Raw genomic sequence first — 24,852 nt, 5'->3', positions numbered from 1 at the left:
GCAAGGAAGAGCAGGGAGCAACATGGTATATGTGGAAGGACTGACCTATGGGATCATGTATATCTGTCATTCGTTAGCTGTGTGACCCTGGGCAAGTCACTGCACCTCTCTGAGCCCGTGATAAAACTGTGATAATATTGTTTGATGATGTGCCACGTGAACCCAAGGAGAAGACAGAAAAAGTGCCTTGCATGGTGTCAGACCCCTCATAAGGAGCCACCTACAACCCCAGATTCTCAGAGCTGGAGTGAAACTCTGGCAGATGATGTGGCATCTGAACATCAGGCTGGAACCCAGACCACATTTGTGATGGAGGCAGGCCACCCTGCTCTCAGCTGTCAGCTCCTGTATGTCCTCATGCTGTTCTTCATACCTGAACACCTCCCCTTCACCCTCACTCCCACTCCTGCCAGCCCTAGCCCACCTGGAAAACCCTATTCAACCTTCAAATGATCTGGCAAGTCCATGGCTAGGCATTTCCCCTGCAGATGCAACACACAAGGGCACCAAGACGTTTGCACAAGGATGTTCGCTACAGTGTTGTTTACGGTGCACAAAACTGGAAATAACCTACATATCCATCGGGAGGGGACTGGTTCAATAAATACGGTGAGAGGAAAAATATAAAGCCATCAGAATGAATGAGATAGACCTACTGTGCTGAGAGGGAAAGGTCTCATCATTATGAAAAAAAGAAAAATCAGGGCATAGAACACTATGTATAGCAAGGTCTGAATGGTGTTAAAAAATACGTGTATATACACAGGAAATACAGACACATGCACAGAGAGTCTTACGTATGCAGAGAATATTTCTGCAAGGAGATGCATGAAACTGTCACCAATTTCTAGCAGGGTGGGACTGCAGGTTGGCGGTAGCAGGGAGACACATTTTTCTGTAGAACGCTATGCTATTTTGCACTATTGGAAATGCTCACTGTGTCTTTGTATTACTTTCTCAAATCAAAGAAAAATAAACTATTTTGAATGTTTGGACATCCATCATCTGTGTTAAACTTCCTCCCCCTAAAAATGGGCCTAACCTCCCCACCAATGTGTGGAGACATCACAGGTACAGCACCATTACCCATGTATCCATTTATGTGGGTGCCACCCCTCCTTGGAGGCACGGAATGTGGGGTCCACACCTGTGCGCCCACCGAGAGCCTGGCCTCTCACGCTCAACCAGTACGTGCTGGAGGAACAAACGGCATCATTACACCCATATACCCACTTCCATCTTCTTCAGAGCTCTTCATTCTTACCAAGTTACTACTTATTAGGCATCGACTTCTCCATGCCAGCCAGTCCACACCCAGCATCTCACTGCACTGCGTCCATAACTCTCCAGGCTGCCTGACAGCAGTAGATGCTGTTCGTGTCCCGCCCAGACCCCCGGTACTGGCTGGGGCCCCCTTCCCCCAGGTTCTGGGGTGCTGGCTGCACCGCTCACTGCCCTATCTTCTCCAACAGCGGACCTCAGCTGGTGGAGGGAGAGCCACCCTGCTTCTCCAAGGCAGGGACTGACTTTGTGGTGCTGTCGCCCCCCCAGAACTCCTCCAGGGATCAGGCCGACTCTAGTTCTCCGTCACTAAATCGTGGACACGTGAATCCCCATCTCAAGCTCTGTTTCTAGGGAACCTAGCCTGAGCCACTGCCTCTCAGAATCAAGTGGGGCAGACAGTTTTTTAAACACAGTGCTGGGAATCTACTGAAATCATAACTCCGGGAGTGGGCAGCCTCAGCACGGGGAGCTTGAAAGAGCAACAGACATGTGGCCAAGATGGGAAAACAGGAGGGGGTAGTGGTGTGGGTATTTATAAAGCCCATTTCACGGATGAGAAAACTGAGGCTCAACTTTAAAGACACAGAGGTAGATTTGAACCCTGCTCTCTCAGACCCCAAAGCCTTGACTCTCTGCTCTGTTCCTGCTGCTCAGCTGTGAGGGGGTTAACAGGCCAGAATAAGAACAAGGTGATTTTAGGGGCTGGCTCCGAGTGGAACATTCTCCCAGGCTTCACTTGCCTTGTGCAAAAACTCAGCAGGCCCTAAAATAGAAGGGCTAATGTGGTCAGGAAATGGGGTCCCTGGGGGGTACTGTTCCTCGGCCAGCTGGCGCTGGGGCCCGGTGTGGCGCCTGGGTCCCACCGAGGGCAGCCCGGCATGAAGGAAATATGGGAAGCAGCTCTCGGGCAGGCCTTCGGGGACTTCCTGTTCACCTGTGCAGACGGGAACAACAGGAAATCCCGGCCGTGGGGCCCGGCGGGCAGGGTGCGGGCCAATCGAGACGGGCGAGGTCCCCCCAGTCGGCCTTCCCCTTTCAGTCCATTCTCAGGGATGGACGGACACTCCCACAAAGGTCGGGGCAGCGCGGAAGCATTTGCTAAGCACCTGCTGTATGCCTGACCCGGTATTAGGACTTGAGGAAAGAAATGAACAAGACACAGGCCCTACGCTCCAAAAGTCTCACTTACGTACTCACTCGTTCATTCATCCAAGCGTTCAGTTCAACAGACATTTATTGAGCACCTACTGTGTGCCAAGCCCCATTCTAGGAAGTGGGGAAACAAATAAGACATGTCCCTACCCTCAAGAAGTTTCTCTTTTCATTCATTCACTCATTCATTCATTGAATTCAACATTAAATGAGCACCTACTGTATACAAGACTCTGTGCTGAGAACTGGAGAGACAGAGATGAACAAGGCAAGGTCCCTGATAATGGGAAGTTTCACTTAGTCATTCTTTTCATTCCCTCTTTCTTTCATTCAGCTCCATAAGCACTACTGAGCACCTGCTGTGTGCCCGGCTGTGGATACAGATGTGAAATAGACACATCCCCTCCTGGTGGAGAGTTCACTGGAGTCAATCATTCATTCATTCACCGAGGGAATGAATGGGCGTCCAGCACTGCATTACGTGACAAGGATACAAACGTAAGGCCCAGTCGCTGCTCCCAGTCTCATCCACCCATTCCTTCTTTCCTTCATTTGGTACAATGAACATTTATTGAGTGCCTACTGCGTGCCAGGGATACAGAGGTGCACAGGAGAGAACCTCCACCCTTGAAGAGCCAGCCGTTCTTCCTTCCTCCATCATTTACATGTTCAGTTCACCAAACATATATTGGGCACCTATTGTACATCAGACCTTTGGGAGGCAGATGAGTGAGCCCCAGACTTGGCCGCGGAAGAACCGCAAAGCCGGTGCACACAGGAGGCCGAGTGATGGCTCGGTTCCTCAGGCAGGACCGCGAGGCCCCACCCCCTGGTTCCTCAAAAGCCCGGGGAGAGGTGGCAGCGGGGAAGTTTGCTATGCCCCTTCCCACGAGCTGCAGGGTGGAGAAGGGGTGATGGGGGAGGGAGAGAGAAACTGCTTGAAATAAACACTAAAGGGAAGAATTGGTGAGTGAGGAGGAGATGAATCAGACAGCTAAGTGAGAATTTTCAAGAACTCAAGGAATATTCTAAGTTTAGAGGAGGAAGGGGAAAAAAAACAAACCGGCCCACAACTTCCCACTGTGACATGTTCAACACCAAACAAATGGCAGCCTTGTCGATCTCCCTGGGTTCCTCCGTCTGCTCGGGTTGAAAGCTTGACAGGAAAACATCAGGCTCCAAATCCCCTGACCCCTGGGGCTGTGGGGAGGCTTACGTAGGTTCATCCATGGGAAGCCCTTGGCACAGTGCCTGGCATATAGTAAGTGCTCAATAAACATTACCTAGTAATTTTACTTTCATTTCTGGCTGTGGCGGCTTTGAAACATGGCTGCACATTCCTTGACTTTCCTCCCATTGAGAGGTGGGGATCCGTGTCCTCTCCTCCTGAATCTTGGGGGGCTTGTGACTGCTTCGCTCAACAGAGAGCAGCAGAAGTGACGCTATGTGACTTCTGAGGCTGTGTCCATCATAAAGGGCAATGCAGGTCTGCCCTCTTGGCCACAACACTTGCTCTGGGAGCCCTGAGCCTCCATGTTGTAAGGAAGCCCAAGCTACAGCAGATACCTGGACAACAGTCCCAGAAAGTCCGGCCTCCAAGTCATCACAGGCACCAGATAGGTGGGTGAAGAGGCCTCTGGATGATTCCAGCCCCCAGCTGTTTGGGGATCCCAGCTGACACCCCAAATATCACAGAGCTGCTATCCCCACGGAGCCTTACCCGATTTCCTGACCCACCGAATGTTATGAGCAGAGTAAATAGTGGTTGGCTTACACCCCAATGTTTTGAAGTGGTTCCTTGTAAAAACTACTACCTGTCTCTCCGAGTCCCTGCCCTTTATGATGTGTACAATCGGGGAGGCTCCACCAACCCGGAAAAGCATGGAACAACTTTATAAACTGTAAAGTTCTGTGCACACAGGAGCCCCTGGCATCATCGCTCAGGACACAGGAGTGCTCTGCCGCCTTCTGGATCCCACCTAACTTTGCAACCCTGTAGCCAAGGCCGCCCCCTCCCCGCACCGTGTTTAGCCTGGGAGACTCCACAGGATACTGGTGCTGACCTGAACTCACATGGCAGGTTGCTGCTTTGTTCCCAAGCTGGGACTTAGGGTCATCCCTCTGGGAGGAACGGCTGGAGGACAAAGGCTGCTTTCACTGGGCCCCAGGCTGCTCTCGGCAAACACGGGTGGCTGGGGGCAGAGCGGGGAGCAGGCAGCCCCCGGCACGCCCCTCCTGGGAAGGTGGCCAACAGGCCAGCGAGGGCCCAGGCAAGCTGGGGCAGCACTGGGGTCTGGCAGGGGCCTTCGCTCCCCCTCTGGGTCTTTTCCAATTACGCCTAAAACAAGGACAGGGCAGAGTACAGAGAGGCAATGAGGAAATATTGGGTACATTCAATAGAATGTGAGAGGTTAAAAAAAAAAGGCCTCCCTAGGATTCAAGTCAAATTATAAACATATACTAACATAGTGCAGGCTCCAAGGCAAGACAGCATGGGATCAAATCCCAGCTCCTCTGCCAACCAGCTGTGTGATCTTCTGCAAGTGACATAACCTCTCTGAGCCTCGGTTTCATCATCTGTAAAATGGGGATGATATTAGTGTCTCTCTCCCAGGACTGTTGTGAGGGATAAAACGAAGTAATATGAAGTGCTTTGCCTACTGCCTGGCTGCTATAGGCTGAATTGTGTTTCTCCAAAATTTATATGTTGAAGCCCTAATCCCAGTACCTCAGAACAAGACTGGGCTTGGAAATGGGGCCTTTAAAGAGATAATTAAGTAAAAATGAGACTGGTGTCTTTACAGGGAGGAAATTTGGACACAGACACCTGGGGTGCACAGAGGCAAGGCCATGTGAGGACAAACCAGGAGGCAGCCCTCCTGCAGCCAAGAAGAGAGGCCTCAAGAGAAACCAAACCTGCCGACACCTTGATCTCGGACAGCTAGCCTCCAGAACTGTGGGAAAATAAATTTCTGTTGTTTAAGCCACCCAGACTGGTATTTTGATAGGGCAGCCCTAGCAAATACATACACTGACACAAAGGAAGAGGTACATGAAGATCTCCTATTACTATATTATCGTATTTATAGTGTAACTGTGAAATAATATGATGTTAACATGAATGTGCTTATATTTTATTAATACAAGTAGGCTTAATGCAAAATATTAATATGACATTAAACAGAATACATCTGCAAACAGCTGTCCCTCCCTACCTCAGAATTTCTACATAAAGCACCGTGTTTTCCTTGATGAGAACCTACTGTATAGCACAGGGAACTCTACTCAGTGCTCTGTGGTGACCTAAATGGGAAGGAAATCCAAAAACGAGGAAATACACATACACGTACAGATGACTCACTTTGCTGTACAGCAGAAACTAACACAACGTTGTAAAGCAACTATACTCCAGTAAAAATTAATAAAAAAAACCAAACAAACAACAAACCCCACCAGGTTTTCTTAAAAAGAAAGCAAACAGTTTTCTTAATTTGGACCAAATTCCTTGACAGCCTTCTCATCCACGCACTACTCCACCCTTGAGGAAATACTTACATTGTCTTCTTCTGGCTCCAAACAAAGACACCTCAAACCTCCCACCGCTTCCAGAACTTCCAGGCCTCCACACATGCTGGTCCTGCCACCTAAATGTCCTTCCCCCCAACCCCCCACCCCCCGTCCTACTCAGGCTTTAAGAGCCAGCTCGGGGCCCAGCCCAGAAAAGGCACTCAATACACACGCACAGCACAGCAAGCCAACTTTGAGACGAGCCGATGACTGCATTGCACAGGTGAAGACGCTGGGCCGGGAAAGGGGCAGTGACCAGCACAAGCAAGGTCTCACGGCCAGGACCACAGCCCAGCAGCCCAGCGTCCTGGCTCCCGATTCAGTGACGCTGTCCCGCTAGCCCAGGCTGCCTCCTCCCTCACCCGTTCTGCCTCGAGGATGGAAACCATGTGTTCATTCAGTTTGAAACTCCCAAATCCACGTGCCTTTTCAGCTCTGGAAAATCCGTTTGCCCACCAGGGACAAGAGTGGGTGGCAGAGCGGGCACCGGTCTGCATCAAGCTTTTCACCCCTCCACTGCTGATGGACTGAGGCCAGATTTGCTACCAAAAAAATAGATGCAGATTCTCTGCAAGGACCAACATCCTAGGATTTAGCAAAACTTGGCAAAATCTGCTCCATCATTTACACTCCATACTATACCCCACCCTCTTCATATTGGATTTTCCAGCTGAAATAACTGGAGGTCAGGGGCTGGCCTTGGCCTGGCTTATCCCACCAAGACTGATCTTGGTGGCAACACCGTTTCTGTGACTCCCTAGCCTTCACTGGCCTTAGGACTCAGGCGGCAGGAGACCTGAGGGGCAGAGAGAGACCACGGGCTGCAGTGGGGAAAAACCCTGCCCTAGAAACCCAGTTCTGAGGCCTCCCCTCTGTGCGACTTTGGACAAGTTAGGTTTCCTTGGTGTCCCCATCTGTAAAATGGAGATAATCAGAGCGCCTGCCTCTCTGGAGAGGGTTACACACGCTCAGGTGTGGAAATGGGGTAGGCCTGCACCTGCTTTAAAAAGGCAGCAGCTCAAGTGATTTGTTAGAACAGGAGTGCCCTCTAGCGTCTCCATCTGGAAATCATTCTTCCAGTGAGTCCCCCAGCCCACTTCCTGTATCAAGTCAGTTCGGATAATTCCCTTGGGAAGGAATGTAAAAAGATAACGGCCCCCGTTTATTTAGTGCCTATTATGTGCCAGGTGTTCCCCCCACTGGTCTCCACAATGAGATGCTGACATAATCCCCATTTGAGAAAGGGGGATTACTCATCCCCAGGTGAGAAAACTGAGGCTCAGAGACAGGAAGCCACCTGCTCAAGGTCACACTGCAGGGAAGCCTGGATTCAAACCCAGGTCTGTCTGACCCCAAAGTTCCATTCTTTACTGGATCCCTAGAATTAGGAGATTGTGCACAGTCAAAAACCTTAAGGAGAATCCAGCCCAATACTTCACTATACCAACTGAGAAATTGGGGTCCAGAGAGGGCAGGCAATTGCCTCAGGGTCACACAGTAATTACACCCCAGACTCCTGGTTCCCGTAAGTGTTTTGCCCACATTCCCACCCCTCCAGAGCTTCTACCTTGCATTTATCATTCCTTTGGCAGTCATAGGACTGGCATGTCCCTTCTAATGGCTCTAATCCCTGGAATGTCTGAAACCCAGCAACGGCTCCTTTGGGACAGCCAGGGCTGCCAGCCTGAGACAACTCCGTCTGAGAGTAGGGAACGCTGTTCACTTCAGCCCATCAGCGTGAAATATCTCAGGGGCTAAAGAATCTCCCGGCATGGGCTTGGCATTTTCATTCTCCTCGGAGGTCCTTTCAAATTCCCACCAAAGCATCTCAACAACCTTCAGACACGGGCAGGGCAGGAATTACCTTCGGTTATACAGACAGGGAGAGAGAGGCTGGGGAAAGGATGGGGAATGTCTAACAGACATTTCAAACTCGACAAGTCAAAGCCAAATCCTGATCTGCCCCCAGGACCCTCTTCCTCTGCAGTTTTCCTAACGGACGCCAGCGGCAGCTCCATCCTTCCCTTCGTCAGTCCCCAAATCCTCAGTGTCTGTATGACTCTCTCACCCACACCCAATCCATCAGCGAATCCCGTGGCCTGACCTTCAGAGCAGATCCAGAATCTGTCCGCTTCTCACCACCTCCCTGGTCTGAGGCGCCGTCATCTCCCACCTGGACAAGTGCAGAGACTCCTCGCTGGTCTCCCTGATTCTGCCTTTGTCTGTTCAAAATCCAAGTCAGACTGTGTCCCTCCCCCTCCAAGCGAACACCCTCCACTGCTCCGTCCCCTTCAGAGCACAAGGCAAAGTTTTCCAAGTGGCTGCCAGGCCCTGCATGACCTTGACAACTCCCATCCCCTCGCTCACTCTCTGCTGCAGGCACACTGGCTTCCTCCTGGTTCCACAGAACTGTCTGTGCACACATGGACCTCAGGGCCTTTGCACTGGCTGCTGCCTCTTCCCGCAACCTCCCTGGGCCTACTCCCTCCCCTCTTCCAAAGTCTCGGTTCCAGTGTCACCTTCTTGGGGCATGCCCACCCATCCAAGCCCTCCTGAGCTTCTCACCCGCTTACTTCCTTCTTTTCCCGGCCACCCTGACTCCTGACATACTATACAGTGTTCCTGTGTAACACGCCCATTGTTTACTGCCTGAACCCCTCACTGGAACGTTAGTCCTCGAGGCAGGAATCTTTGACCGTCTGGTTCACGGATTATCTCAGACACTGAGAGCAGGCCCTGCCACAGGCGTTTAATTGAATTGAATTGAGGACCCATGAGCTGTCTACACCGGCATCAGCTGCTAACACTTATCCAGGACCAACTGTGCCCTGGGCTTGCTGGCATTGCCTCACTGAGCCCTCAGGACCTCCCACGAGGGAGATGGTATTGTCATTCCCACTCTACAGACGGCAAAACTGACTTTCTGAGCGGTTAGGTGATTCGCCTGAAGCTCTCCACTCCATTAGCAAGCTGCTCGGTGGAGACTGGAAGCCAGGAGGCTATGACACCAAGACCCCAGTTCTCCGCCCTGCAACTGGGTTTACAAGGCACCCGGGGCTCGAGTCTCATGACACAAGCTGCCTGCGGCCCAAGCCTCAGCCCTGGCTCCAACAGCACAAAAATAGTCAGTTCTCCTATTTCAGCCACAGACATTGCAAAGCCAAACCGGACCCTTAGCACAGAGTGAGACCGCCAAGATCTGAGACGCAGGAGCTGGTAGTAAAAATAACAGCAGTAGCAATGGTAATAGTGGACAGGTGTGTGTGGAGTGCCGGGCGCCCCAAGAAAGCCCACAGCCATCCAGTCCTCACCACGCCTTCCACACGCTGTCTGCTGAGCACCTACTATGTGCTGGGCACCGTGCCCGGGGCTGGGTGAAGATGGGCATCCTTCCTGCCCGAGGGAAGCCGCATGCCATAACCAAGCACATTAGCTTTGGTGCCAGACTTCCCGAGTTCAAACCCCAGCCCTGCCCCTTGCCAGCTGGTCCGTATCAGGTGGGCACTCAACCCCCTGGAGCTCCAGGCTTCCCATCTGTAAAATAATACTACCCGGCTCTCGGGGCTGTCGGGAGGATTAACTGTGATGCCACACGTGCAAGTGTTTGGAGGGTGAGAGAGGAATGCACGTCACTGTCTCATGACTGGTATTATTATTCCTGGAGGTGATGACAGGCTGAGTGAGGGACAAAGCTGAGTAACCAGGCAACAAGGAGGCCCTGGGGAGAGAAGGGCCAGTCTAACCACATTTAGACATTTGGACATTTTTCCACCAAAAAAAAAAAAAAAAAAAAATCTGGCCATGCAGTCGAAGGCAGGGAGATGAAGCCCAGCAACCACCATGGAAAACAAAGTGGTTTCCCTGTCACTGCACGGAGATGGAGCCATCGGACCACAGACCCTGGCAAGGAGGCGTCTGAAAGGGGCAGGAAAGGGACCCGCCACCAACAGCACAGGCGTCCGCCCTTGGGCTTGGTCTCCCCGTCACACAGCCTCTTCCTGAAGAAGCTGTCAGAAGTGACACTCTGGCAACCCTCTTGGCCGTGGGTGACATGGAGTCAAGGAAGGTGGCCAGCCAGGAGTCAGCGCTCAGGCTCTCTGGGCTGGCTGAACAGGCAGCCTCTGGGGAGCCTGGGAAAGTCTGGGGGCGGGGGTGTCTCCCATTCTATCAGAGCCCTCCCGCCAACCCCAAACAAGAACATCTAGATGGTGAGTGCCTCCTCCGAGTCCAGCCCTGTGCCAAGGATACTAATGTCGCTTGTCTTAGCTAATCCTCAGCACAATCCACGTGCAGATGGGGAAACTGAGGCTCAGCGAGGCAATGTGACTTGCTGTTGGTGGAGCTGGGATTCTAAGCCAGGCCTCTCCCCTCCAGAGCCCAGCTTGGCCCAGTGCAACATCCCTCTATAATATCCCACTTTGCAAAAGTTGATTCAGGTCGAAGGATTTCCTGTAGGCTGGCAAGTCGCCTCAACCCGTGGGCCTCAGTTTCCCCATCTCAGAAACAGGAAGATCAGACTCAATGAAGTAGCTAAAATGTCATAGAGAGAGACCTGCACTCAGATACAGGCTCTGACACCTCCTAGCTGGGGAGGCCTTCAGTGAGCAGCTTAACCTCTCTGAGCCTCAGGTTCCCTAACTGCAAAATGGGGATAATAATGAGACCCACACATAAGGTTCTGGTTTCTCGTGAGGATGAGATAACCATGAAAGGCACGGGCCCCGGAGGCTGGGAGCGCTCAGTAGGAATGGTGGTGGTGACGGTGGCCATTGTTGTTATTATTATTGTTGCAACTGACAACCACAAGCAACCAACTTGGTGCTAGTGCCCCAGCAAGGCCACCAGCCTTGGGACCGTCTGGCTGGGTTATCTCGGCAACAAAGGAGATTAAGTAACTCAAAACAGCCATGGCAGGGGTAGCCGCCAGCTACAGTTACTAATGATTTAAAGCAGAAACTTAATCTCCCTCCCCCACTTCCCAGCTGATGCTGGGCAGTGACTGGGCTTGTTGGTGGGGGCAGCGCCCCTCCCCCCCAGAACAGAACTGCAGCTACGTGGGGGACTCGGGCCACCAACAGGAGGCCACCGACATCCCACCGACAAATGACCAACTCTGCAGAAACCTGCTGCAGCCCACGCTTGGCCCCAATTCTAAGAAGCTGACTTAGGAAAGAACCTGAAAAGTGAATAGAGATTTAAGGCTGAGAATGACGATCACTAAGTTGTGCGTGTAGTGAATGCCTGGGAGTAACCCAGGTGTCCAACCGTGGGAGAACGGCTGATAAATCAAGGCTGACGACAAGGACCGCAGGTAGTTAGCGGTCACTAAGCAACACGTTTACAGAGGGCTTCCAGATGTGGGCAGATGTTCCCCTCATCAGTGGGCACATAAAGTGAGACGTGCATATTCTACACTCGTTCGTTCACTGCGATGGATGAAATTTAGAGGCAAAATACGACGTGGGACCCCGTATTGGATCCTGCAACGGAGAAAGGACATGGGTGGATAATCTGGTGAAATCCGAATCAAGCAGGCTTTCTCAGCCTTGGTGCGACTGCTGTTGGGAACGGGTCACTGTTGGTGGTGGTTGTTTGCGGGATGGGAGACTGCCCTGTGCATTGCACCATCTTTAGTAGCATCCCTGACCTCCACCCGCAAGATGCCACCAGCACCCCCCCCGCCCCAGCTGCGACAATCAAAGAATGTCACCAGACATTGCCAAGTGTCCCCTGAAGGTCGTCCCTGGATGAGAACCACTGGAATAAAACCTAGAGTTTAGTTAATAGTACTGCACCAATGTTAATTTCTTACGTTGGACAATATACTATGGTTGTTACAGTAAGATGCTAGGTGAAGGGTATACAGGGACTCCCCCGACCATCTCTGCCACTTTTCTGTACATCTAAAAGTATTCCAAAATTTTGAAACATTATAAAGAGGTGACATGGAGCAGAAAACTGAGAGCAGTTAGTGGCCCAGGCTGATGGAGTGATGGGTGAATGTACAGTCTGTGCTACGTGAGTCTACAGCAGGGATGGGGAGGGCTACCCCCTGCCCATCAGGACCCTTACAATAATCGATGCTTAGCTGGTCACTCTCCATCTGACGTGGCTTCCTGGGAAAGAGGAAGAGCTCATGTAGTTGGTTTCCCTGGCAATCAGCCCCCACCCTTACTTAGGTGCAGGCCAAAAGTCATCTCATTAACATAAACTCATGTGTGACTATCTAGACACTTTTATCACTTTTATCACTTTGGAAACTCCAAGGGTTTTAGGAGCCCTGTGCCAGAGACAGGAACAAAGACCAAATATGTATTTCTTACTATAAATCACAATATCACAGCCTCCCTAACACTGAAGCCCAGCGCCTGTGTGTCCAGCACATCAAGGTCGTGAGGCCCCAGTGGGCAGCAGAATCCCCAAATACAAATGATTGTGGACTGCTTATTTTCTTTCTCATGTTCTTCAATATCTTCCAAGTTTTCTACCATGCCCATAAATTATTTCTGTAATTAAAAAAAAATAAACCAGTTAATGTTCCCTTACGTTTACAGTACAACAATAATCAAAAGTCAGTGATCAAAGGAGAAGGACTCGGCAGGGGTGGGGGGTGTCTCCTGTTTTTCAACTGCTGCAGGGGACTTGGGCTGGGGTGGGGAGCGGCTGAAGGACAATGTTTCCTAAAGTTGTATTTTTAGGAGCTCCGGAAAATTCCCTGGGTGACTCGGCATTTGAAGTATTTGCAAACATTCAGCAGGGGGAAAAATAATATTTCCCAAGTCTTACTTTCTTGGGCGTTCTCAGCCGGGTGGCAAATGTTCTGGAAAACTCTGAGACCCACCTGTGACGATTCCCCACTAAGCCCCTCTGTTCACGGAGCCCTGATGAATGTCACATAACCCACCATCATCTACTGCCCACCCCTTAGTTTCACAGATGAGGAAACAGAGGCCCAGAGAGGGGAAGCAACTTGCCTGCGGACACACAGCAGGTCAATCTCAGAGTCAAAACAAGATTTGAAAAGCACTTTATACCCCACAAAGCACTTCCACGTGGGTTCCCTGTTTTTGGCATTTCGCCAAAAAAAGTTTGGAGTTTTTTTTTTTTTTTTTTTTTTTCTCTGTTATATAGAGGAGAGGCCGCAATGGGAGGGTTCCAACTTTCTACTTTTGCTTAGTAAGTTCACTGAAAGAAAAACAAAATCTATTCTTTCCAACTCATAAAAGATGAGACATTTTTACATGCACACAAAGGCAAGTAGGATGTAATTTCAGAATAAAGAACAGTCCTGTAAATCAAAGAAATGTCGATTTCTGGAAAGATCACTAACGCTCCCCTTGTTTTTCCTGTTTTTCCGAGGACTGGAGGGGTGGCCGAGGACTGGAGGGGTGGCCGCCGTGCCCACTGACCCACCCTGGGCAGGACTCCGTCCTCTTCTATGAGCCCCCTCTGCCTCCCAAATCAAACCCCATCCCTTTCCCAACACCCCCTCCTCCTTGAAAAAACCACCATTTCTTAAAGAAAACAGAGACACTGCTGACCAGACAGAGCCAGGAAGCAAAGCTGGCCGGAGTCGGAAGGAGAAGAAAAAGGAGATACGGGTCCAGACGGCCGCACTCACCCACAGGTACCGCAAGAGCTTCAACAAGCTGGGGCAGTAATAATACTCCATTTCTGGCGCCTGGGGGTTATGCCGCCTGCATTGTGCACGCTTCCAGTCTCCCTCTGGAGGGGGCGGCTCTTCCCGCTCGGCTTGTCACGCCAGGAGTCAAGTTCAAGGTGGCATGAATCATTCAGGGGCCGGCTTGTGGCCAGGGGACTGGCAGGATGGCCCTGCCAAGGGCACGGGGAAGCTGCTGCTCAGGTCCCGGGGCCCCGCCTGGAGCATCTCTAGTGGCTCTTCCGGGGGGGCGGGCCCAGGGGTGGCCCCTCCCTAATCTAGCTGAGCGGTCTGGACCCTGCACCCTCCTGGGGGAGCTCTGGGCCTGGGGGTTTTCCGCTGAGTGGTGGGAAGAGCAAGGATGAAGCCCCAGAACTGAGTGTGTGCGTGTGTGTGAGTGTGTCATGTGAGGACAAGTTCCTCCCCAAAACCACACACTGAGGGGGAGCCCCCCCACCCCAAATCCTTCCATATAAAGGAAATAAATCAACTCAGGATCCCATCGGCTCACACAGCCCCTCCCAGCTCAGTCAAGTTCCTTCTGACTCAGTTAAGCTTCTGAGCAGCCCTGGAAGGAGGCCCTGGTTGTCCCCATTTTACAGAGGGGGAAAAGGGAGGCCCAGAGAGGGATAGGGACTTGGTCGAGGTCACACAGAGAGGTGGAAACCGAGCCAAGGCTGGAACCCAGGCCTCCCAACCAGTCCTGGGTTCTGTCCACTCCTGAGGGCAGGAGGCCCAGGGTGCGAGTTGGGGAGGCTGAGGAAGGGAGAGAGCGGCTCCCAGCGTCACCATCTGCCAGCTGGGGGTGGGGGGAGGGTGGGGGGAGCAGGGGGAGCATACTTTTCAGCAATTAAAAACGCTAATTATAGCACACCTAAGGCTGACCCAAGGTGACCTTTCTTGGGAACTTCCTTCGAAAGAGTGTGATCTTGGCAAGTCACCCCACCTTCCTGAGCCTCAGTTACCTATTCTGTAAAATGGGATGGAGTATCCCTGCGTTTCAGGGTTTTGTGCATCGGATGAGGCAGAATAATACCAGAGCATCTCGTTTAGTCCTCACGGTGCTTCCCTGGGGGAAACATTATCATCTCCACGGGCCACACGAGGAAGTTGGGGCTCGAGAGCAAAGGGAGCTGCTGAGGTGAGCAGCGGGGCAGCCCCAGAGCCCCAGCTCCACACCACCTCCGTCAGGTCAGCCCACGTCTGAACCGGAACCAGACTGGCGCACAGCGAGAGCCCTGCACGAGAGCCCAGGCGGGGGGTGGCGCAGAGGTACCCCCGGCCCCAGGGACCACGTGTGCCGTACACATCAGGCCCACAGCGTGACTCGGGGCAGAGCAGCTGACAGGAAGCCCCTGGGGACACCAGCGGGGAGCTGAGCTCAGCGGCTGAGGAAACCACGGCGTGAACTTCAGAGCTCTTCAGAAGCAGGCCCATGGCTCCTCCGACTCGGCGCCCGACATCTGGCAGGCGAAGGGTCCCCGCCGCTCACTGCCCAACGGACAGCCAGTTGGGGGCTGGCCCCAGCTGATGGCGCAGGTGGGGGTACAGCCTGGCCCCTGCTCTCTGGCTGACTGGCTGATGGTCCAGTTGGAAAGTGGGGTCCTGCTCGCTGGGGGGCTAACAGAACAGCGGGAGGTGGCCCTAGCTGGCTCTGACTGTCCTAAGGGATAACCGTCCACCACCAGGAACGTGGAGGCTGCTGACGGCCAGCTGCTCAGCCTCGCATAGGCCTGACAGGGATGGACCAAGAGAGAAATGGGCTGGAAAGGGCAGAGGGGATGACAGAGATGGGGGCAAGGGGCTTGGTCACTGAGGGGGATGGAGACACACACACAGGCAGGAAAAGAGATGAACCGGAAGAAAGTCAGAGACCACAGGAGACAAAGAGAGCAGGGCAGCGGGGTGCGAGCAGGGAAGGGGGTGGGGTGGAGGCAGAAAGACAGGAGACAGGGCAGGGGTGCTAAGGATAAAAAGAAAAGTGAAAAAGTCAGACCTGGCAAGTCCCAGGTGGAGACAGAGCTGAGCCCCGACGAGGCGGGTGGGGGTGGGCAGGCACCAGTGATGGAGACGCCCCCCCCCCTCCTCAGAGTCCCGCTTTCTCAGCCTGGAGGTGGCCACAGTCACCAGGTCACACTCCCAGGAGCAGGGGGCCCTCTGCCGCACCTCCACTCCAGGCCCAAAGCGACCCCTACCTAGTCAGGGCTATCGCCTTCTGGTCAGCTGGGCTGGTCCCACCCTGCCCTGTAGGACCCTTCTCACCTGGCCAGGGGAACCACCTGCATGCACAGTGGTGACCAAGGCACCCCTCACACACCCTGGATGCCTCCCCTGGCTCCCTATCCCTCCCAACCCAGACCCCTGCTCACCTTTTACCATTTGACCCCACACCTGCCCCACCCCAATCAGGTGCGCCAGGCGACCGCAGGGCCTTTGCTCATGCTATTCCTCAGTCAGAAAAAGTCTTCCTCCCTGTAGCGGATGGGATGGTAGCCCCCCCAAAAGGTATGTCCGCCCAGAACCTGTAAATGTGACTTTATCTGGAAAAAGGTCTTTGCAGATGTAATTATTAATAAATTAAGGATCTTGAGATGAGATTTTTCTGGATTACCCTGGATGGCCCTAAATCCAGCAAGTGTCCAGAAGAGAAGACGCAACCTCCGGGGAGGATGCCACATGAGGACGGAGGCAGAGACTGGAGGGGTATGGCCACAAGCTAAAGAACGCCTCGGGCCCACAAAGCGGGAAGAGGCAAGGAAGGATCCTCCCCTAGAATCCCTGGAGGGAGCGTGGCCCTGCCGACACCTTAACCTCAGGCTCTGGCCTCCAGAACGGAGAGAGAATAAGTATCTACTGTTTCTGAGCCACAAAGCGCGTGGTGATTCATTACGGCAGCCCCGGAAAACAAACACACTCCCCTTCCTCTCCACCTAGTTCGCTCCTATTCATGCCGGGGTCTCTGGCTTAAGAGCTAACCATCCTGCCCCCTCCAGCAGCTTCCAGCCCAGGCTCAGGGTGGCCCCCAGACACAGGGCCCCAAGACGCCTCTTCTGGAGGAACACTCTGCATCCCGGTGACCCCTCCTTCCACCCCTCCTCGAAGGTCAGTTCCCCAGGGGCCCCCACCCTGGTCAGCCTAGCTCCCCACGTCCCAAGACGACACCCGGCCACAGTAGGTCCTCGGGCAATCCTTATTAAGGTCCTTCATTCATTCCAGAAAAGACTGAACGTACAAGCAACCATGTCGACCTACTGAGAGGGCTTAGCCTTGAGCAGAAATCTCTCGCCTATAAAAAAGATGGGAGGCTGTTAAAAATCAACATCTGCGTTCACGAAGGAAAACAGGGATGAAAACTGGTAGCCCCCAGGAGTGACTCTGTTTCTGTCAGGTTTTTTTGGGGGGAGGAGGGCAGGGGGAGGTAGGCACACTATTTTGTTTTATTTGAACGAGTTGCCAACAACACTTAAGCATCAGAAGAACAGTGGGTAGCAATGCAGATTTCCGTCGTCCCTAGAAAAGTAGGCTGGGCTGGCCCAAGAGTCTGCATTCCTGCATGAGGACATGGGCCACTGGCCCTGCCACATTCCCTGCACCCCACAGCCTTGGCTGGGCTTTCAGTGCCCTTAGCCGTACAGCCTCCACGTACCATCACAGTGACACCCATTCCTCAACCGTGTATGGACCCTCAGGCAGGGCCCTCCGCCGGGAATGCCCTTTCTATTTGTGGGAATGCAACCATCGCTCAAGGCCAGTACAAGCAGCACATCCACAGGAAGCCCTCTGAGCGAGCAAGCCTGAGTCACTGGGCCTCCTCTTAGAGTATATGAAGGTGCTTCTCGTGATGAGAGCCTGTCCTCCCCGCAGGGCTGTGAGCTCCCCACAGGCAAGGAGGTCCCAGGGCCTGGCACGCAGCCCAGCACTCAGGTGCTCTGTAACCGCTTCCTGAAAGGCAGAGGGTTCCCAATTCTCCTGCTGACAAGGAGATCACAGCTAGATCTGGGAATCCATGACACACAGAAGGCAGACCTACTGTGTGCACGGCGGCTCCTCAGCCACCAAAAGGGACCCACAGAAGCCATACACATGCCCCCATCTTCCAGGAGTTGACAATCCCCTGAAGGGTCAGGGCACAGACAGAGCAGAAGACTGTCCGGAGGGGAAATTGAGACCCAGGGAGGGGATGGCTAGTCTCACAGAGGCAGCCGGGGTGCAGGACAAGGGTGTGGATGCTGGAGGCAGACTGCCTGGGTTCGAATCCTCGTCCCAGCACTAGACAGCTTTGTGATATCGGGCTGGTTGCTTAACCTCTCTGTGCCCCAGCTCTATGTAAAATAGGGATGACGACAGTGCCTGTCCCACGGGGTCGCTGGGAGGAGGAAATGAAGAAATATGTGTAATAAACTGCTCAGAGCCTGGAGCTCTCAGTCAGGGCTCAAATCACCTTGGCCATGACCGACTAGTGGTATATCAAGTTCAGCCGCCCTGGATGGCAGGGCAACAAGGAGGGGTCCAAGCTGGGGTCAGCCCTGCAGGATAGGGGGTTATCTACCCCAAACAAGGCACTCTGAGCCCATCCCACCAGGGCACGGCCAACCCACAGGGCATTATCAACTGCAGGACGTTGGAAATCACTTAAAACACACCCCCGAAAAAAAAACCAAACCAGAACATTTTTCATCCGCTTTTGCCCAGCCTGACCCCTGGGTTCTCTCTACTGTGAGGAGGGGCAGACAGGGAAGGGAGGGACAGGGAAGACACCAGCACTGAGAGGGAGCCAGGCCAACATAAAGGGCGGAAGCACTCTGGCTGCACCATAACCACCATGCTCAGGGAGAGAAACCAGGGGGGAAAACTTCATGGTGGGAAATGTCCAGAAAAGGCGAAATGATGGACACAGAAGTAGGTCGGTGGCTGCCAGGGCCTAACTGGTACGGGGTTTCTTAATGGGGTGACGAGAAGGTTCTGGTATTAGGCAGTGGTGATGGTTGTGCAACTTTGTAAATTTACTGAAAATGATTACATTGTACGCTTAAAAAACGAGTGAATTTTATAGGATGTAGATTCTACCTCAATAAGCTTTTGGAGAAGGAGGAGAAGAAAGAAGAAAGAGGAGGAGAAGCCAGAGCAGGAGGAAGAGGAGGCAGCTTGCAAAGGACCGAGGGAGGTGGGGGGCAGCAGCAGGAAGAGCCCCAGGCAGGCGTGCACGGGGCTGCATGCACCTAGACCCCAGCCAGAGAGCCCTCCCTGCTAACTTAGTGAGCCCTGCTTGAGTACCTGCAGTGATGTTACTATGCTGGGGCACGAAGCTGCCAGGAGCAGGGATTTGCACTCAGATGGGCCTGGGTTCGAATCCCAGCTCTGATCCTGCCAAATGGTGTCGTCCTGGACAACCTGCTTCTCCTCTCTGTGCCTTGGTTCCTTCTGATGTAAAACGAGGTCGGTGAAAAAGATAACAACGACCACAACGGCAACAATAATAATTTCTTCCCTCACAGGGCAGCTGGGGGATGAGGTGAGGTGGGGTCAGAAGAGTGCCTAGCAGATTTCAAGTGCTCGCTCACTGAAAGCCTTGAGGATGAAGTGTGAGGTGGTAGGGACATCGCGTGAGACTGAGGGAGGCCAGGTTCTTGCCCGCTAGGAGCTCAGGGTCTACAGGAGGGAAGCACGTGGGAATAAATTATGGCACTGGAGGCTGAAGGGCCTGGAGTGCACAGGAAAGGGTGCAACCCAGGAGGGCTTCTTAGAGGAAGTGGCATGGAGCCGAGGCTTGAGATACGACCGAACGTTCCTCTTCTCAGGAGACCCTGTCTTCAAGTAGAGGATTTAGCATCTCTGGAAATACATCTTCTTAGGTCAGAAATGCCATTTCTATATTCATAGGGCTCTCATTATGGGCTACCCACCCCCTGGACACATACAACCCCCCACACACACACCTCTTTTAGAAATAAAACTTCGGTGAAACTTTTTTTCCCCAAAAAATAATTTACTCAAAAGAGAAACAACAGCAGTGAAAACAAACTGGGGTGGCCAGGGCTGTGAGGGCTGCAGATGAATGTCCCAACTTCAGCCCAGCAGCCCTGACTGGCTTGCAAAAGCAAAACTGACAAGAGACCTGATGGGGACTCAAGCTGAGTGACACGTGCTCCAAAATCAGTGACAAGCGTTAAAATAAAAATCTAAATGGCCGTGGAAGACTTGGGTTTTTCGGTTTTAGAATGAAGGCCCTAGTGCAAAAGGGGTTAAAAACTACTAATAAAGCAAAATGTTGAAAGCATTTAGATCGCCCCCATCCTGCCCTCTGGTGGTCACTTGCGAACACTGCATCAGGAAGCTGGTGCTTTCTTTTAATCTGGGAGGAGGATGGGCGGGGGAGAGGACAGAAACTGTAGCAAGACCCCCCCTGGAGGACACTCAGGGCATTTCTGATGCCCCTTGAAGGTGGAGGCTTCCAAAAGAGTCTGACCTCCCTGGACCGAGCCCGCCGGTGGCACCTGCCCACTTTCCCAAGCCTCTGTTTCCCCATGAACTGTGGCAAAGATTCAGCGAGATCATATGTGAATCGAGACTGCCAATACCGCCTGTGTTAACTGAAGGCGGCTGGGTGTGGTTAAAAATTTTTTTTTTCTCCCATGTATAAAGACAGTGAGATTTCACAATGAGATCAAATCCCCGTCATCAGTTTTGCCTGGAACATCGGGTGGTCCAGCCACTCTGGGCAGGACCACCCTGGGAGGGCCCCCGCCCTCTACCCTGTTTGTCATTAAATTCCCATCCCTGCCTGGCCTGGCTTCTGAGGGTAGCTAGCCCCTGATACAGGATCTCGAGGGACACTGCCCACAAATCTGGATTCAGAAGCCCTGAATGCATCTATCTGAGGCCGGCACTTAGGGATCACCAGGTCAGGGGGTTTCTGAGGTGGAAGGAGTGGGGTCCTCGGAGCGCTGTCCCACCCCCCTGACTAAATTCTCCGCGTTGCTCCAAGCCCTCCTCTCTGCTCAGTGACAAGGCCACCCTGCGGGCACAGGGGTCCCCTCCCAGGAGTGTGGCAAGGACAACAAATCTCTGTTGTACAGGCAAAAGAGGCCAAGCCCCCCGGCCACTGCTCAGGCTGAGCCCTCTGACTGGGTTGCCCTTCCTGCCTCTCTCTACCTGGCTGACTTCTACACACCGCCAAGACCCAGTTTCACTGTACCTCGAGCCCTTCTGGCTTCCCCACAACCAAGTCAAGGGCGTCTGAGCACTGTTTCTCTCACCGGGCCGGTTAGCTGTGCACGTGCCTATCTGTCCTCCCTGCTCGGCTGCTGACTCACCCTCTGGCTCACTTGCTCACTCATTCATTCAACATGGCGCTGAACAAAGGAGTCAAGAGCCCGGAAATCCTGCAGTTCTTGTTTGCGGTAGGGAGACAGGAGATCAGAAACCAAATAAATAGTAAGTGCAGACAGAGGTTAGAATAGTGAAGAAATGAAACCGGTACAAGGGGACTGTAAAAATGAGGGGAGTGCCAAAAAGTGGAAACACACCAAATGTCCATCAATCGACGCACAGATAATCAAAGTGTGGTATGTTGACATGACAGAGTACCATCTGGCCGTAAAAAGGAATGCGGTATCCATCCATGGCCCGGATGGACCTAGAAAACACTACGCTGAGTAAAATAAGACTGACCCAAAAGGACAGATATTGTGTGATTCCATTTATACAAGGTACCTAGAACAGGCAATTCTTAGAGACAGAAAACAGGAAAGGGTTTGCCTAGGGCTGGGGACCGACTGGGGATGGCGGCTAATGGGTACGGCTTTCTTTTTGGGTGAGGAACACATTCTAGAGGTGACTGTGGTGATGGCTGCATATATTAAAAACCACTGAATTCTACACTTTAAGTGAGTGAATGTATGTCATGTGAATTACATCTTGATAAAGCTGTTACATTTTGAAAAGTGAGCCAAGTTCAAGAAAAACGTTAACTATGTATTAGTCCAGGTGGTTCATGAAAATGAAAAATGTTCAGAGTGATACATGAGAATGACTAGGGTTTGGGAAACATCAAATTCGTGTGTTAGATCCTCCAAGCAAAAGCTCCGTGTGGGTTCAAATCCCAGCTCTGCCACCTCCTGGCTTCACGATGTGGGCAAGTGACCTCACCTCTCTGGGCCCCAGCTTTGCCAACTGGAAAATGGGAACAAGAATAGTTCCCACCTCATAGGGTCACTGTGAGAATGAATCCTCCTAGGATTTAGGAGGTCGATAAATTGTATCAAGGAGGGGCCCGGGGATTGACTGCTAAGGGGTGCTTGGTTTCTTTGGGGGGTAATGAAAATCTTCTAAAATTGATTGCTTGATGGATGCACAAGTTTGTGAGTATACCAGAAGTGGAGTAAACCCTCGCGCTGCATGCCTACTATGTGCCGGGCACCGTGCTGGGTGTTCCCTGCCTCTCAGAGCCTCCACTCTGATGGGGGAGGAAGACACGGGGTGACGGGGGGACACTGCATGTGACACAGGTGTCTGGGGTCCTTCTAGAGACGTGGCATCAGGGAAGGCCCCGCTGAGCAGTGACACTGAGCTGAGAGATGCCCTGAGAGGAGGGAAGTCAGGAGGGAATCTGGAGGACAGCAAACAGCCTGTGCTAAGGCCCTGGGTGGAAACACGCCTGCGTGTGAAGGGAACTTTCTGGAGGCCAGTGTGGCTTGAGTGGGGTGAGCGGAGATTGCGTGCTGGGAGCAGAGGTCACATGGGTGGCCAGGGGCCAAACCACACACAGTCCTTTAGGCCCTTTGTGCCCACGAACTGGAGCCTGAGTGCGATGGGATTTTATCCTCCAGGAACCAATGTGAACCTGGCTTTTCTCCAGCGTGAGGTAGGTGCTCAGCAAACGTTTCTGGAATGAACTCTGAACTCTGCCTGGGCCCTGGACCACTACATCCGACTTGGCAATTTACCAATGTCTTTCTCATCCACTCATGACAGCCTGTGAGGGGCACGGAGTGGGCTTCACCCCATTTCACAGATGAGGGAAATAAAGCTCAGCGAGCTGTCCGAAGCCAGAGAGTGGCAGCTGAACAAGGTTAGATGAGAATCCGGGTCAAGTGGGGCTTATTCGGGGTTCCCGCAGGGGTGTGTGTGTGTGTGTGTGTGTGTGTGTGTGTGTGTGTGTGTGTGTGTGTGTGTGTGTGTGTGTGTGTGTGTGTACATATACACAAGAGCACTTGTGTGCACCCTGGAAGCAGAAATCGTGTGGCCCCAGTAACCCTGCCAGGGTGCTGTGTCTCAATAGCCTGTACAGCTGAAGCAAGTAATTGTGACTGTTAGCAGTTGAAAGTGTATGTTCGTTAATGATTTACTTTCTTACAAAAAAAAAAAAAAGAAACGAGAATCAAGATTATTCCAGTATTAGCATCATTCTCACGCAAGGGCACGTCAACATACTTTCTCAAGGAGGTGAAACAAAAGGACGAGATCATCCTCTGCCCTCTGGGCCTCTGCTTCCTCACCTATGCAATGGCGGCAGTGTGCTGTGGCACGGAATGGGTTAACACGTGGACAAGGTGAACAGGTCCCAGGATCTCCTCCCAGCGCCCGCAAGCTGCCTGCCCGGCCCCAGTAGGGAGGCTTCGCAAGCGGAGCAGGTGCCCGGGAACCCACAGAACCCCGGGAGTTCCAGTGGCACAACTGAAACAGAATTCAGCCCAGCAGGACTCCCCTGTCCCCGAAAAACGCCCTCACCCCTCCCCGGCCACAAGGGGTGAGTCCACAGGCCAAGAATCAATCCAGGTGTTGCGATTCCTTTGCTGTGTGCCCTTGGGCCAGTCACCTCCCCTCTCTGAGCCTCAAGTTCAGCATCTCTAAAATGGGCATCTTCCTAGCACCTCAGGATACAGTGGGGTCACTCAGGGGAAAAATGCCAGAATATGGCACTCAACAAAGTGTAAAGGCCCAGGCCTCAGGTTCCTCATCTACAACATGGGGACAATCTCTTGGGGTTTGGGAGGATTCAACGGGACAGTGGAATAACGTTTGTATAGCACTCAGCGCAGGGACTGCCAAGTAGAAACTCAATATATGATATACAGTCATGGTAATAACAGCAAACACTTAAAAAACACCTACTAGGTGTCAACCACTGTTCACAGTGCCTTCTGACATTAATTCATGTAAACTCAGTTCATTTCTAACAAGTTGGCTCTATTATTATCCCTCTTTTACAGATGGGGAAACAGAAGCACAGAGATATTAACCCACACAAGGTCACATGGCTGAGAAGTAGCAGAGTTAAGATTCAAACCCAGGCTCTCTGACTTAAGATACATATTACACTTCAACTAAAAAATTGTTTTTGGTATGCATATTATAACACAAATTTTAAAAATTATTTTCTATGCAACAAAAGAAAAAATAGTAGATAAATTAGATGTAATCAAAATTGAAAACCTTCATGCATCAAAGAATACTACTAAGAGAATGAAAAAACAATCCACAGAATGGGAGAAAGTATTTGCAGATCATGTATCTGATAAGAGATGAATATCCAGAATATACAAATGTGTGTGTGTGTGTATATATATATATATATATATACACATATCAATCAGATTCAAAAATGGCAAAGAAGATACACAACTAGCCAAGAAGCACAAGAAAAGATATTCAATATCATTAGTTGTTAGGGGAATGCAAATCAAATCCACAAGGAGATTCCACTTCACACCCATTAGGATGGACAGTATTTTTTAAAAAAACACAGAAAATAACAAGTGTTGGTGAAGATGTGGAGAAATTAGAAGCCTTGTGCATTATTGCTGGTGACAATGTAAAATTGGTGAAGCCACTGTGGTGAACCCTCAAAAAGTTAAACGTAGAATTACCATAGTTTTTTGAGCAATTCCACTCTCCGGTATAGACTCAAAATAACGGATAGCAGGGACTCAGACAGATACTTGCACACCAGTGTTCCTAGTAGCATTACTCACAATAGTCAAAAGGTGGACACAACCCAAGTGTCCATCCACAGAAGAACGGACAAACAAAATGTGTTCTGTACATACGAGGGAATATTATTCAGCCATAAAAAGGAGTGGAGTGCTGACACGTGCTACACCATGGACAGATAAATAAATAAAACAAGCCAAACACAAAAGGATACACATTGTATGATTCCATTTATATGAAGTACCCAGAAAGGGCAA

General features: G+C 51.9%; 1 protein-coding gene across 7 annotated transcripts in view; it reads right to left on the bottom strand.

The window, feature by feature from the left end:
- Positions 1-24,852, bottom strand: part of KIAA1671 — a 187,016-nt gene that overhangs the window by 79,901 nt on the left and 82,263 nt on the right. Inside the window, exon 1 of one of the 7 annotated variants that reach the window (XM_082417368.1) lies at positions 13,625-13,981. The exons of the other annotated variants lie outside the window; for them this stretch is intronic. Within the exon in view, the coding sequence (XP_082273494.1) occupies positions 13,625-13,675 (51 nt within the window). The 5' untranslated portion in view covers positions 13,676-13,981. Of the gene's footprint in view, positions 1-13,624; positions 13,982-24,852 lie in introns of those variants that run through there. 7 annotated transcript variants of the gene reach the window in all.

The sequence above is a fragment of the Balaenoptera physalus genome, assembly GCF_965194825.1.
Source record: "Balaenoptera physalus genome assembly, chromosome: 12".
In the NCBI taxonomy this organism is placed as follows: domain Eukaryota; kingdom Metazoa; phylum Chordata; class Mammalia; order Artiodactyla; family Balaenopteridae; genus Balaenoptera; species Balaenoptera physalus.
This window is presented reverse-complemented; position numbering and strand designations above follow the sequence as displayed.